At 42.3% G+C, this 14,525-nt stretch overlaps 3 protein-coding genes across 5 annotated transcripts; all 3 read left to right on the forward strand.

The window, feature by feature from the left end:
- Window positions 1-717: 717 nt before the first annotated feature.
- On the forward strand, window positions 718-6,917 carry nmt1a (N-myristoyltransferase 1a). The gene is made up of 12 exons (XM_029159648.3): window positions 718-879; window positions 2,555-2,660; window positions 3,155-3,299; window positions 3,403-3,521; window positions 3,626-3,717; window positions 3,885-4,001; window positions 4,219-4,389; window positions 4,488-4,596; window positions 4,678-4,848; window positions 4,953-5,117; window positions 5,220-5,357; window positions 5,476-6,917. The coding sequence occupies exons 1-12, from the start codon at window positions 776-778 to the stop codon at window positions 5,494-5,496; spliced, it is 1,458 nt and encodes a 485-aa protein (XP_029015481.1). The 5' UTR covers window positions 718-775; the 3' UTR covers window positions 5,497-6,917.
- Window positions 6,918-7,414: 497 nt separating this feature from the next.
- Window positions 7,415-11,349, forward strand: retsat.2 (retinol saturase, tandem duplicate 2). 2 transcript variants are annotated; one of them, XM_029159881.2, is made up of 11 exons: window positions 7,415-7,630; window positions 7,770-7,952; window positions 8,054-8,295; window positions 8,983-9,184; window positions 9,254-9,451; window positions 9,535-9,654; window positions 9,732-9,870; window positions 9,968-10,077; window positions 10,139-10,311; window positions 10,787-10,946; window positions 11,043-11,349. In XM_029159881.2, exons 1-11 carry the CDS (start codon window positions 7,471-7,473, stop codon window positions 11,189-11,191), a joined length of 1,836 nt encoding a protein of 611 aa, XP_029015714.1. In that variant the 5' UTR covers window positions 7,415-7,470; the 3' UTR covers window positions 11,192-11,349. The 2 variants fall into 2 exon arrangements, with proteins under 2 accessions (XP_029015714.1, XP_029015716.1); XM_029159883.2 differs by having other exon boundaries at window positions 10,142-10,311.
- A 245-nt stretch (window positions 11,350-11,594) lies between these two features.
- On the forward strand, window positions 11,595-14,119 carry cdk21 (cyclin-dependent kinase 21). Of its 2 annotated transcripts, XM_029159884.2 has the most exons (8): window positions 11,595-11,740; window positions 11,935-12,215; window positions 12,366-12,498; window positions 12,583-12,750; window positions 12,864-12,973; window positions 13,100-13,150; window positions 13,233-13,365; window positions 13,501-14,119. In XM_029159884.2, the coding sequence occupies exons 2-8, from the start codon at window positions 11,986-11,988 to the stop codon at window positions 13,576-13,578; spliced, it is 903 nt and encodes a 300-aa protein (XP_029015717.1). In that variant the 5' UTR covers window positions 11,595-11,740; window positions 11,935-11,985; the 3' UTR covers window positions 13,579-14,119. The 2 variants fall into 2 exon arrangements, with proteins under 2 accessions (XP_029015717.1, XP_029015718.1); XM_029159885.3 differs by having other exon boundaries at window positions 11,643-12,215.
- Window positions 14,120-14,525: the final 406 nt, after the last annotated feature.

Consider the following 14,525-nt stretch of genomic DNA (forward strand, 5'->3'; position numbering starts at 1 on the left):
GAAAGAAGTACATTTTTGCTAGTTTGCTAAAAATCCAATTGGCTGGTGTTTTCATGCTAAAGTAATAGAAAGTAATAGAAAGTAATAGATGAAATAGTTAAGATGACCAATACTGGTATATTGGTACCAATACTACCAATACACTGACACTTATGGTTCGTGAAGTTCATAGGGTAAGTCAATGTTTAGGTCTTTATTCTACAATAAAAGCTTCATGTTCTACTTTTAAGGATTGTGCACAGAAGGACTCTTACTAAATCAAGCTAAAGAGAATTTGACTAAAGTCCTATTTTGCAGTGATAGTTAACTGCAGTAACTGCTGTTATAAATATATAAATCAATTGACTGTAAACTGCCTGAAATCGAAGCCCAATATGAAATATACTTACATATTAATATAAAATATACTTACATATTTCATCCTGGATAACATTATGAGAAAAGATGTTACTCATTTTGAGTTTAGCCATTTAAAATCGGTAACATATTCATTACCCTTTGAAATAAATATACATTATATAATATATTTGGATATTATTAGTTAAGTAATGGCATGCATTATTGATGCTCCGTGTAATGTGTTTTGTTTTTTTTAACGTAGATCAAACACAAACGTAACCTTCAGCGCGCTACACTACGCGTATTTATTGTAGAGATGTTTACAGTCAGACATAGACAACAGTGAAGACATTTCATCTCCGCTCTCAGCCAATAGCGTTGAGGGAGGTTTAAAGGCGTCGAGAACACGCGGTGCCTCCTCACTTCCTGGTTGAAGATGGCGGATGAGAATGAGACAGCACCGATGCCGGATAAAGAAGATGTAGAGGACCACGGCCACTGCAGCGACTGTGAAAATGACGAGCACCACTTTGACGATGGGTAAGAAGACATGCTTGTTGCCAATGTCGTCTAAAATGTGTCACGTTACTAAACACTTAAGAAAAGCGATTTCAAAGTAAAGCCTCAACGAGTAGTTGCCTATCGATGAGAATGGTCCCGCCCCTTTCTTTCATCCTATTGGCTAGTCACACTATTCGCTCTTTAGTTCGTTCATATGACTGGTTGAGAGTGTGTTCTGTTGCAAATATGGGCGGGGTTAAATGTCGTTTTCCTTAAGCTCCGTTAGCAAGGCGTAGTATGGGGGGTTGAAAAAGCAAACTGCCCTTAAAACGAGTTTTTCATAAAATATAATGTTTTATGTCACTAGTTTAACTTATTTTAAAGTTGTTTTGTTTTTAGTATGACACACAGTGACATACGCTTATGCTAAAACATGTCTGTAAGTAATGCAATTCACAGTAAACCTGATTGACATTTATAGCGAGCTAGCTAAATGCTAACCTAGCTGTCAAATACCTTTTGTCTCTGTCTGCATTTCGCTCCAGACACGACCCATGGCAAAAGTGAAACGAGCAAAACCTGTACAAAGCAGATGCATCCTGATAAGGAGCTGTACGTGAACAGGCCGTGTTATCTGCGAAGTCTACGTAGCTTTTAATTTCCCATTTATACACTGCAGTGTGTCAGATCCTAAGGCAGCCTAGTATTTACTAAAATGTAATGCTTTAATGGATCTCGTGCTTTGCTTGGCATCAATGTTAGTTATTATTAAAAACGTTGTTTGCGAAACTGACACAAATGAAAGACTTTCACACATTAACGCTGCATATAACCCCATTTCTCTCTCTCAGCCCATGTTGCCTTATGGCCCTGAGCGTCTGCTTGTGGCCCCTTGTCAGTCAGTACTTCTAACAGATCTCAAACCAGGTTTTATTTAGAGCCTCTCAAATGCCCAGTACTTAGAAAATAAAAACATGCAAAATAGTGAAAGAAAATAAATATATTTTGTTTAACTAAAATCTATATTTTTCTACCTGACCCAGCACTGCAATAAGAGTAAAGTGATGACCTAATTTACCAGTTTAAGTCATGCGATTGTGGGCCTTACTGGTGCTCTTTTTCAGCAACACATGCTCTCACCCTTCACCCAGCACACACCGAAACAAAGAACTGTCCTGGCTGTCCACTATGTTAACATGGAAGCTTGTGGAACAAACTATTGACTGTTTTGTTGTCTGTCCCACTCACTCACTGACCTCATGTACATGCAAATGTACACATGTGTAGGTTCCACACACTCGTCTTACAGAGGTCACATGATTCACCATCTGTGCTTGTTACAAATACAGACCAGTGCTCTGCTTCTCTTCCCTCTTGGACATTAATGAGATTATCCTCTGTAAGTATGCAGCCTTTCTCAGGCCAGATGATAGGATAGATGGATGGATGGGGGTGGATCCTTGGGTTTAAACTGGTCACAAATGGGGTCATGACACATTGGCTATAAAAGGGGGTTATGAGATTTCATATACATGATAATGTAAATTGTCCTGTGTACATTTGTTGATTCAGTGCAATTTCAGTTTTAATTTTGTAAACAGGTTTAGTATTTAGTTCATATCGTTTCAGATTGAAAAGCATATAAGAAAAATATTAAACTTTTGGATCTTATTTACTTTTCTTGAGACAATAGCTTCTTCTTGTTCTGTCTCAGTGACCGGGGTCTTGGAGACGATACCGGTGCCAAGAAGAAGAAAAAGAAGCAGAAAAAGAAGAAGAAATCTGGTGCCACAGAAGCATCTCAGGACCCACTTGCCAAGGTTTGAATTCCTTTATATGTAAGGTTAGAGGTTTTAATAAAAAGTCACTTCAGTCAAATCACAGCATAAAACAAATCCATCTGGTTCTGGGATAAATAAGTGGGGTTCTCACTAAATACGTAATCCAATCTAAAACTCACAAAATTAATTACATGTAATAATGAACCGAACTTTGAGTATTTTCACCTTGTGTTTTTTGTATTATTTTCTACTGATGCGTGGCTGTAGAATGAATTACTGACTGCTGTGCTAATGAATGAGTTGAATGCTTATGATGACCGTGCACTGGGCATACACACACTGACCGAGAGCTTTTCACTTGGTTGATTAGTCACTTCATTGTTAACAGCATAATACATGTTATATGACTTGACTATGACTGTGGAAATGACAGATTTGTTTTATTTTTATACACTGGTGTTTGTGATGTGGTTTGTTAGTTTATACTTCTTATTCAAACGTTTCTTTATTTATTCTTTTAAATTTCACAACAGGTTAATTCATTGCCAGCTGATAAGCTGCAAGAGATCCAGAAGGCCATTGAACTGATCTCTGTAGGCCAAGGACCTGCCAAAACGATGGAGGAGGCGAGTCGAAGGAGTTACCAGTTCTGGGACACACAGCCTGTGCCTAAGCTAGGTATGACATTTGAAAGGGCTGGCGGTTCAAAACACAGACGAATTTGCACATCATGCGTCCCGGGTTCCTGGGCTTCATGTGAGAAACTGTTGTTTTACTTTAGGGGAGACCGTGACATCACATGGCTCAATTGAACCTGACAAAGACAACATCCGGGAGGAGCCCTACAGCCTCCCACAGGGCTTCAGTTGGGACACCCTTGACCTAGGAAACGCTGCTGTGGTAAGACAGTAGACATTATTATTATTATTTTTTTTTTGGTTACACTAAACTTGCTTTTCTGTATGACTCAGCTCTCAACTTTTATGTTGTATCTCTGAATATAGCTCAAGGAGCTTTACACCCTTCTTAATGAAAACTATGTGGAGGACGATGACAACATGTTCAGATTTGACTACTCCCCTGAGTTCCTGCTCTGGTAAATCTTTTAAAACTGATTACGTTTAAAGTTTTACATCTGACACGGAACTTAGATTTGTTTTGACAGAACACTTTACTAATTGTTCTAATTTATTCATATGTTTAATAATGTTGATGCCATTATAATAGGCGTTGCATCAGCGTAATTGTCTGACTTTTTATTAGGGCCCTGCGTCCTCCAGGCTGGCTGCCTCAGTGGCATTGTGGAGTCAGAGTCAATTCCAACCAAAAGCTGGTGGGCTTCATTAGTGCCATTCCTGCCACAATCCATATCTATGATATGTAAGTGAACAGTTATGTATGATATATGATATGTAAGTAAACCGTTATTCTGACTGAATTAGTGAGTATTAAAATAGCATAACATTTTAGTTTGGTCATCTTACAGGATGTTATACAGATTAAGACATGCGAGTGTGTGTGTCTGTGCGTTTGTGTCTGTGTAAATACAAAGCTGGACATATGCAAAAGATTTTTCTTTTCCTTGTTTGTTTTTTAGAGAAAAGAAAATGGTAGAGATAAATTTCCTCTGCGTCCACAAGAAGCTTCGCTCCAAACGAGTTGCTCCAGTTCTGATCAGAGAAATCACCAGACGGGTCAACCTGCAGGGAATCTTCCAGGCAGTGTATACCGCTGGAGTAGTACTGCCCAAACCTGTTGGCACATGCAGGTGGTTATGACGGACACAAACTTGGTTGAACTTGAAAGCAGTCCTTTTTTTTTTTTTCTTTTTTTCTTTTCTTTTTTTAAACCATATATCCTGTGCAGGTACTGGCATCGCTCTTTGAACCCACGCAAGCTGATTGAGGTAAAGTTCTCCCACCTGAGCAGGAACATGACTATGCAGCGCACCATGAAGCTGTACCGTCTGCCTGAGGTGTGTAAAGACACACACACTTCATTTATCATTCTATTCTTCGTGCTTGCCTTCTTATTCTCTGTGTTCCCTCTTCCTCAGGCCCCAAAGACTTCAGGTCTGCGACCGATGACCAGAAAGGATGTTCCAGTGGTGCATCGTCTTCTCCGTGAATACCTGAGCCAGTTCAACCTGGTGCCTGTCATGAACCAGGAAGAGGTGGCACACTGGCTGCTACCCCGGGAGAACATTATTGACACTTACCTTGTGGAGGTAAAGGAAATTTAAAATAATTTATGTTCAGTTTCTCTCTAAACTATTAAAAATGTGTGTTTAAACCACTGGGAAGACTGTAAAAGTATTTGTTCTCTTAACAGAATGATGGAAAGGTGACAGATTTCTTGAGTTTCTACACACTACCATCTACTATCATGAACCACCCTGTGCACCGCAGTCTGAAAGCAGCTTACTCCTTCTATAATGTGCACACCAGCACCCCCCTGCTTGACCTGATGTACGATGCCCTCATTCTGGCCAAATCGGTATGTTTTTCAGCTCTGCATCCAAAGAGATTTCTTGAAATTCTGTGAAATGTTTACTTAGACTTGAGTTTCTAATTTTTTGATTTATTTATTGTTTTGCAGAAAGGATTTGACGTCTTCAATGCACTGGATCTAATGGAAAACAAAACTTTCTTGGAGAAGCTTAAGTTTGGTGTTGGTGATGGAAATCTTCAGTATTATCTGTACAATTGGAAGTGTCCCAGCATGGGGTCAGAAAAGGTAGGTTTTTGGTGTGTCTGACCGTGTGTGTTTTTTTGTTTTCTTTGACAACACCATAACTTAGTGGTGTGCAGGTGGAGCCTTGGATTGTAAGACTGCCTTCCTTTTTTTTCCTCAGGTTGGGTTGGTGCTGCAGTGATGTCCCTTTATGCCATGAACAAGTGTCACCAACAGATCAGGACACAGCTCCATCGCACCGGCCTGCTGACAGATGGACTGATGACTTCCTGCTTCAGGAAAACAAAATGCACCGCCCATTTTTACTTTTTGACCTTTTGAACTTTGACCTGCACTACCGCTGCCAGGAAAGGAGGCAGGAGAGTCTTCAGCTCTTCCTATTTCCTCTATCACACGGACCTTAAGCCATTGTAGTTTCCATCCCAAACAACTGTATTACATCTGAGAGCTGTCTTGATTGTACCAAACACACACGATCAGTTTGCACAGACTACTGTATACCAAACTCCTCTGCTGGCATACCTACAATGCATGTAAATAATATCCAACATACCTGCAAATTATTCCCTTACACATGCAGACTAGAAACTCCTGTTTTATTTTAATTCTTAATTGTTGAAAGTGCTTTTTGCAATTAAAACAGTTGTCATCTTTAAGTTTTAGAAATAAATTATCAAAATGAAAAAAATTTTAAAAAGCAAAGGGTCAAAAAGATGAGATAATAAATATCAAAAGTGGACGTGAGATAAGGGCTTCTGTTAAGATTTGGCTCGTCATGTTTGATACTTCTGTCGTTTTTCTTTTTTTTTTTTTTTTCCTCATGCCCACAAGCCTTCTGTTTAACCAATCGTGAGTTGTTTCAGCGCTGATTGGAGAGTTGGTGTTCATCATGTCCCTCTTTTCCGGGATAGTTCGCTGGGACAAGATGATGACCATACAGTTTTGTATGGTGCTGAATTTGAAGCTCTTTTTACATTTACGTAACACACTGATGTCCAGGTTCAATGGTCACCTCTCTGTGTTCTGACATTGCATGATCCCAAACAGTATGCAATGACTGGTATTAAAAATGGATAATGCTTGAGGGAACTGTGAAGAAAGTCTTAAAAGTAAAGGAAAAACTCATTTGATATGGCAACAGGTTTAGATGCAGAGCAAACACTGTGTTGAGTTCTTTGCTGTAGAAAAGCGTAATGATTGTTTTTGACTTGTGGGATAAAATAACATCTTTATATTTTGCTATTGGGCTATATTTAGAAAATGACAATTGTGTACTTTTACTAGCAGCCATATTAAATATGAGCCTCACAGGTAAGATTTCGCCTCACAGCATAGAGCCATACCTTGTACATTACCTAGTACAGAAGCAGTGCGTATGATTGAGCTGGGCCCATAAACAGCAGTCTTGGACTTTGTGCAGGTTTGGTGGTGACATCAGTACCTAAGGAAATACCACCACCACCCTAAGTGTTTCTTATGAGGTTGGATTTACTATTGGCAACGGATGTAAACGCATAACTGGTCTCGTGTTATGATGCAGGAAATGAATGTTGAAGATGCAAGTGATTTTTTTGAAGCAAAAATAAAATTAGTTGCTCTGAAGCTATTGCAAGTATTTTGTTCCAGGGATGACATAAAATACATTTGCTACAAGCTGACCAAATACAAAATTGTAAAACTTTGATTTACAAATAATACTTGATTTGGTCCACTTCCTAGGTTTATTTAACCTAATCAAACTGTTTCATACATTTCCTGCCGTACATTTTTTTTCTTATAAATTTTTATGAAGCTTAAATATAAGATAAAAAAGGAAATCCATATAAAGGGGTGCACCCTTTTATATGGGTTAAACATTTTTTTAACATTTGAATTATGAGGGTTATATTCATAGGTAATACATAATAAAAATAGTGAAGGTAAACAGTAATGACTTTTACTACCTCATATTTTACTGTCAACCATTAGAATTTCGTAATTTTACAGGCTTTCTGAAAATGGGGCGTCTCCCTCAGACTGAACCTGACGCTGATTGGCCAGATCTGTGCGACCTGTCATAAACGAAAGCTGTAATTGGTCCGTTTCCACTCTGGACTATGTAAGTGTTTGACTGAATCCAGTGGGTAGCTTGACATTTGGTAGAGAATTATCCATAATGTGGTTCGGTGTGGCTGTCGGTACCGTTGCTCTGGTCATATTCATATACAAATATGTCTTCAGCGGCAGCGGACCCAACCCCTTCGAGAAGGACTCTCGTGAACCGTTGAAAAAAATGGTTTTTGACAAGAAAGAGAAAAACAAAGTGTTGAAACAAGGTAAGTTAAATGACGCAGATCGGCGCGGACACAGATAAACTTCAAAGTGAACACCGCAAACTAACTGGCGCAAACATCCCCACATTCGTTGCTGCGCCGTCGTGTCATAGAGTTTAGTCGTGTTTTGTCCTCCCTGCAGGCTTCGTGGCCAGTAAAGTACCTGACAACCTGGACGCCGTCGTCGTCGGCAGTGGGATCGGGGGGCTCGGTCTTGCGGTGCTGCTGGCGAAAGTGGGGAAGAAAGTCCTGGTTCTGGAGCAGCATGACCGGGCTGGAGGATGCTGCCACACGTTCACCGAGAAGGGCTTCGAGTTTGACGTCGGTGAGGAGGAATCTCTGGATATGATGCTGCCTCACACGGCTGAGATGAACAGAGTTCTGGGCTTCACCTCACTGCTGTGTGCTTGTTTATCCCCCCTTCAGGGATCCACTACATTGGGGAAATGCAGGCTCATACACCATTGCGCTGCATAGTGGACCAGATGACCGACGGACAGCTGCAGTGGAGCCCTCTGGACAATCCATTCGACCACGTGGTTCTAGGACCCCCAGAGAAGCGCCGGCGGTACCCCATCTACAGCGGCAGGACCCGTTTCCCTGAGGAGCTGAAGAAATGTTTCCCTGGAGAGGAGAAGGCCATCGACGAGTATGTGAAACTCGTGGAGGTGAGAGGTCTCACGTCACAGCCTCTAATCATGTTATTAAAAAAACAAGACACCTGATATTAATGTGAAACACTTTCAGTATTTAATTCTTGGTTGAATTTCAGTTGCCCCTTCTTCTTCTGGCCCGAGGTCTGTTCATGAAAATTCAGATTTTGCTTCCTTTTACCTTTTATTGCCTGAGAAGCTAAACTGATCAATCAGTGACTCTGTGTTGGATGTGAATACTGTCCAAATTCAGTTTCACCTCTCAAAGGCTCAATACTTGCTGAATCAAGGGTCGGAGGTTTAGTAGTTAAAATATCACTGAGTTGCATCAACGATTTGTTTTGAAACAGATTAATGAATGTGTGTTTTATGACAGTGTAAAGTTAGTTCATAACATCATCAGTTACACTCGCATAACACTTTGTAAACATACTTGAAGAGGATTAAACTAAATGAAATGAAACTGCTTTAGTTTCCTAGTTCTTACACTTTATCACTAGTTTGTTTCCAAAAGTGTCTATTAATGGTTCATATATGTAGAATATATGTATAGTGCACATACATATTCAATTATTCTTAAACAAATGTTCAAATCTCAGGTAAACTTGAATAACATGTTTATACTCAAACAGTAGTATTTATTTATTGAAATCATTTAAGTGCATTTGTTTTTATCTTCATCTGCGTGTTCTTTGTCTGCAGAAAACTGGGAAAGGCGTTTGGTTCCTGGGTTTCCTGAAGCTCTGTCCCGTCCCCCTGGCTCAGTTCCTGGTCCACACTGGCCTGGTCCAGCGTCTGTCCTCCTTCTTCAGAATGGCTTCACGCAGCCTGACAGACGTGGTCAATGGATTGACGGAGAACAAGGACCTCAGGGCCGTGTTCACCTACATCTTCGGCACCTACGGTACCGGCAGTCTGTTCGTGGGGTCTGTTTATGGAGTCATTGTTCTTACAGCTTTTGTCTGATCTTCAGGTAACTTGCCCAAGGATTCCAGCTTTGCAATGCACAGTCTGATAGTCACCCACTACCTGAATGGGGCCTGGTACCCTAAAGGAGGGGCCAGTGAGATAGCCTACCACATGATCCCCATCATTGAGAAGGCTGGTGGTGCTGTGCTGGTTCGAGCCCCAGTCAATCGCATCCTGTTTAACGAGGCCAAGGAAGCCTGTGGTGGGTGTGATCTGTCTTTAAATGGTTCCAACATGGCTCCTTCAGAAAGGTGATTTACTGTCTGTTTGTTTTTATGATTCCAGGTGTGAGCGTCATGAAAGGTCAGGAGGAAATTCACATTCACGCCCCCATAGTTGTGTCTAATGCTGGAATCTTCAATACCTACCAGAAGCTGCTGCCCAAAGAGCTGCAGGCAACGCCAGGTTGGGAGGAATCATAACGTGCATCCTTGGTTGGTGAACAGTTTGTAAAGGTCAACTGTTCAATGTGACACTTGCAGGCGTCCAGAAGCAGCTGAGTATGATGAAGAATGGTGAAGGTGGTCTGAGCATTTTCATCGGTCTAACTGGAACCAAGGAGGAGCTGGGCCTGAAGGCTGACAACTACTGGATCTTTGCCGAGAACAATTTTAACGAGTTGTATGTTATGGAGTCATTTATTTTTAGTTTGCTGAAATGATGGTGAATGTGAAGTCTTTCATTGGTCTGTAGTAAATTGATCATTCTAATGTTACAGGATGGAGAACTACTTGAAGGGAAAGAGGGAGGAGTCTGCAAGACAAGTACCTCTGCTGTTTGTGGCCTCTCCATCAGCTAAAGACTCAACATGGGAGGACAGATCACCAGGTACAGAGACATGAGACAGGTTAATGCAGGCCAGTATCGAACACTAACTATTTACTTACAGTAGGAAAGTCCACTTTGTCTGTGGTCACCTTTGCCAAGTATGAATGGTTTGAGCAGTGGAAGGACGGCAAAGTGAAGAACAGAGGCGCTGACTACCAAGAGCTGAAACAGGCCTTCATTGACTCTGTACTGCAGGTGGTGATGGACGTGTTCCCCAAGATAAGCAGAGACAAGGTAAATGGTCCGAGTCAGTGGTTTTGCCTAACATCCATCAGGGGCTGCGTTAAAATGCACTTAAGTGAAGCTAGTGAACCGTCGGCCTTCTCTCTTAGCTGGATGCTTAGCTGTGTAGATGAGGGAGAGGCCCTAGACCCAGCTGGAGCAGACTCCAGGTCCACTATCTGGACCATCAGCAGGTTATTGTGTAATCCTGAATACGCAACTATGAGCAGGCATCTCTGAAGCCCGGACATTGGACTGTCAGCTGACACCCTTTGTCTGCTACTAGCGATTGAAATATCATCATAACCTCTGTCCCCATTTAAATTACACTCACCCAAATGCATTATGAGTCACACTAGACCAAGCAAGACCTTGAACTCAGTTCTCTTATTTCTAGTTCACATTTTTCCATATTTGTTAGTGAGAATATTTATTGTTGTTGTTAATCCGTGTATATTCACTTGCTCTGTCTGTGTGTTTTGCACAGGTTGAGTATATTGATGCTGGAACCCCCATCACTAATGCTCACTACCTCGGATGCCCCAGAGGTGAGTTCTATGGAGCGGATCACGGCATCGCCCGGTTTAGCCCCGAACTCAACGCTACAGTGAGAGCTCAGACTCCGCTGAAGAACCTCTACCTGACAGGTGAGTCTGGAAACAACCCAGCCAGCTGTCTGAAGCCCTTTGTGCTTCCTCTAGCGTGTCCTCTCCATTCGCTGATCGTCTCCTTGTGTTTCTCAGGCCAGGATGTGATGTTGTGTGGCTTTGCTGGAGCTCTTGCTGGAGCTCTGAGCTGCGGCTCTGTCATCCTCAACCGCAACCTACATCTGGATGCCATCGCCCTGGCAAAGAAAAACAAATCTGCTGATGCCAGATTAAAAGGGGAGTAATTGTGTCAGTCTTGAGCTGAATGGTCAGCACATATGTAAAGACAAATTTTTGAGACTGATTTAGTTTTTTAAATTGTTCGTGAATTGAATTAATGCATTGAATTTTGTCTGTAATTATTCAAAATGTTTGCTGTTGATATTAAATGGTTGTTATGTGATCTGTGGTTTCCTGTGTGCAGTTTTTCAAAATATTTTCTTTACCATTAAAAACATTTTGCTTTCCTTTCTAAATAAAACATTATTACAAGATGGTAACGTGGCTCAAAATATGAAACAGAATTAATTTAAGAGTTGGAACCACAATATAAACTAATTCATGTTTTAATACTTCATTTATTATTGTTTTTAAGTGTCTGCTGCTGACATTTTACGTTGTCTTTGCTCTCGATTCATTAACCAACGAACCAAACCAAGCATCGCGTGTGCACGTGAACGCACCACAGGCCCAGAGTCACTGACGGCTCCGTCAATCACGTGTGACACCACTTTTCTCATCTTTTTTTTGAAATGCATCCACGTTTCCCTGCAGGACGCGGCGTAGAGGAGAAGGTGAGGTGAATAAAGCGTTTAGTGCAACACGTTATCGGCGTAATAACGTCGTTATTAGTGCGTGGAGCGTCTCTGTGTGCGGTAATAGCTGGTCGGTACCTGATAACTTCATACACAGCCTGATTAGCTAACGTTAGCTCATTATCATCATCATCCTCGGTTCAATGACATGTTTAACTCTTGTCACCCCAAAGTGGACGCTTATTTGGAAACTTCTGGTTAATTCATCCTGAATTTTGAAAACGATGGAAGTGGGCGATACAGCGTTGGGCTACGAGCTGCTCGCAGAAGTGGGCGAGGGCACCTACGGTAAAGTGTACAGGGCCCGAGAGGTGGGCGGGAACCAGCGCCTCCTGGCGGTGAAGAAGTTCAACATCCACAGCGACGCCTCGGAGAACGGCATCCCCGTGTTCATGATCCGAGAGGTGGCGCTGCTGAGCAAAATGAGGCACTTCAGCCACCCCAACATAGTCAAGTAGGTTCACGTCGCTCGTGCTGCGTGGTCTCCGCTGTGATTTGTTTCTATTCTCTTCATGTCTGCTGCATTTCACCTAATTTGGTGCTTGCACAGATTAGGTTTTTCATGTGGTGAACATGTTTCTATATTTCTCTCTGACCCCTCCAGGCTGCTGGATGCCTCAGCTGTAGCGGTGGGCCGGAGCCTGGACCTCACGCTGGTGCTGGAGTACATCGATCAGGATCTGTCCACCTTCCTCTCCAAGGCTCCTGCTTCAGGCCTGAGCCACAACTGTATCAAGGTGTTCACCTGGAACCTTGTATTAAAGCAGAGCTGCTCCTCTCAGACCGGGTGAAAAGCTCACGCCGCTGTTCTCTGCCTGCAGAACGTGATGCTGCAGCTGCTGCGAGGCCTGGACTTCCTGCACACGAACATGGTGCTGCATCGCGATTTGAAGCCGGAAAACATCCTGGTCAGCAGTCATGGGGAGGTCAAGATAGCTGATTTTGGACTGGCACGGATCTACACCTTTAACGTCGCTCTCACTCCCGGCGTACGTGAGGTCACACTGTGTTGTTTAGTTATAGGTGTAATTTGCCCAGCTGTATTTCCAGCGTAGCCTCCTATTGGCTTCTACTTGTATTTTATGTGTTTTCTCTTTCTCAGGTGGTGACTCTCTGGTACCGAGCGCCTGAGGTGCTGCTGAACTGCGTTTACATGTCCTCAGTGGACATGTGGAGTGCTGGCTGCATCTTTGCTGAGCTCTTCCTCCTCAGGTGAGGATGTCATCCCGGAAAGCTAGAGGACAATCTCCTCTAATTTAATTCAGATAAATGAAAAACCCTTGAATTACAAATGGGCAGGATGTGACTTTCGCTGTGCCTTGTTCTTAAACGCCGCAGGCCGTTGTTTCAGGGATACACAGAGGTCCAACAACTGCAGAAGATCTTTGAGTGAGCATTTTGCGTGTTTATATCAGAGGTGGGCACCTGATGATGCTGATGTTGATCCTCACCCGTGCCTTGTGTTGGCCAGGGTTATTGGTCTGCCTGATGAGGACGACTGGCCGGAGGACAGCCCAGTCTCATACTCAGTCAGCCTGGGCCCAAAGGGCTCCTGCATCAACCTGATTCCCAACCTGGGCCCGGATGAGAACGACCTGCTGGCTGTGAGCAGATGCTTGATTAACACCTGAGAGCTTTTTAGTGATTGGATGTTCAGTAAAGTCTTTGGGGAACTCACACTCACACAGTAGTTTTTAATGTCTCTAAGTCGTTTCTAAGGCGCCTTGTTTCTCCCGCAGCAATGTTTGGCGTTCAGGCCGAGCAGTCGCATCTCGGCTGCCAAGGCTCTGGCTCATCCGTTCTTCAGGAAGCACTGAAGGGTTCAGCGGCGCAGAAGGCACGGAAACATCAGCCGCTGGTGCCTCCTCTTCCTCCTCACTGCACAGCCAGCTCCAAAGCAGACCCGTGCTGCTTAGATTGTTCACCAACATCATGATAGAGCTTTAGAGCAACAGCGTGTGCCTGCCTTAACGCACAAAACAATCATACTATAGGAGATGATGAGCGTTGTCTTCTCCAACCTTTAATGATGACGTTTTCTGCTTTCAAACCAAGTTCATTGATTCTGAGTCCATAATTATTGGGACAGTAATGGTGTTCAGATCTTCTGTGTTTTCCTTATGTGTTGTATTGAAATATAAATTCTGTTTCCCTGTAACCGACCGAAGACGCCAGAATGTGGATGGGCTGCTTTGTTTTTTCACAAAAGTCTTTTTGATTTATGTTATTTTGTTTTTTATATGAAGCTAATTATGGTGTATCCACTGGAATAGTTACACCTGTATTTATGTTTGTGTCGACAGACTTATGTTTTACACTGTTCGTTCATTCATATAAATAAATATTACTTCAAATCTGTGTCTCCGCATATAAGTTAATATTGGTAACATTAGTCCTCGTTTTTCCTTTATTTTAAGACTCCATGAACACAAACGCGTCCTTTTCCTGTGCTATCGCAGTCTGAACTCAAGGGGGCAGTATTGAAACATTTATATGAGGAACAAATCATCATTTTAGTGGCACCTGCAGCTGAACCTGCACAACAGACCTAGAGTGAACTAAATGTATGTTTTACGCAAACTTACATGTTTAATCCAAAAGTAAAGATTGAGGAGGATGCTCTTTGTGCGTTAAAATTGAATTAACTCACAATAAAAAAAACCCTGAGTGTGGCACAAAAACAACGTTGATTTATGCGTCTGCATTTTTTGTTGTAATTAGTGATATCACAGAACTGACATGAGATGAGGCTGAGGTTTCCGAC

The sequence above is a fragment of the Betta splendens genome, chromosome 8 (assembly GCF_900634795.4).
Source record: "Betta splendens chromosome 8, fBetSpl5.4, whole genome shotgun sequence".
Classification (NCBI taxonomy): domain Eukaryota; kingdom Metazoa; phylum Chordata; class Actinopteri; order Anabantiformes; family Osphronemidae; genus Betta; species Betta splendens.

What these genes read in the sequence shown, in the direction of transcription:
- nmt1a (XM_029159648.3), top strand. Translation starts at nt 776, where the DNA reads ATGGCGGATGAGAATGAGACAGCACCGATGCCGGATAAAGAAGATGTA. An exon ending in CTCAGGACCCACTTGCCAAG is followed by an intron (nt 2,661 to 3,154) that starts GTTTGAATTCCT and finishes ATTTCACAACAG; the next exon opens with GTTAATTCATTGCCAGCTGA. An exon ending in AAACCTGTTGGCACATGCAG is followed by an intron (nt 4,390 to 4,487) that starts GTGGTTATGACG and finishes TATCCTGTGCAG; the next exon opens with GTACTGGCATCGCTCTTTGA.
- cdk21 (XM_029159884.2), top strand. Translation starts at nt 11,986, where the DNA reads ATGGAAGTGGGCGATACAGCGTTGGGCTACGAGCTGCTCGCAGAAGTG. An exon ending in ACGTCGCTCTCACTCCCGGC is followed by an intron (nt 12,751 to 12,863) that starts GTACGTGAGGTC and finishes TCTCTTTCTCAG; the next exon opens with GTGGTGACTCTCTGGTACCG. An exon ending in ATGAGAACGACCTGCTGGCT is followed by an intron (nt 13,366 to 13,500) that starts GTGAGCAGATGC and finishes TTTCTCCCGCAG; the next exon opens with CAATGTTTGGCGTTCAGGCC.
- retsat.2 (XM_029159881.2), top strand. Translation starts at nt 7,471, where the DNA reads ATGTGGTTCGGTGTGGCTGTCGGTACCGTTGCTCTGGTCATATTCATA. An exon ending in GAGAACAATTTTAACGAGTT is followed by an intron (nt 9,871 to 9,967) that starts GTATGTTATGGA and finishes CTAATGTTACAG; the next exon opens with GATGGAGAACTACTTGAAGG. An exon ending in CCAAGATAAGCAGAGACAAG is followed by an intron (nt 10,312 to 10,786) that starts GTAAATGGTCCG and finishes TGTTTTGCACAG; the next exon opens with GTTGAGTATATTGATGCTGG.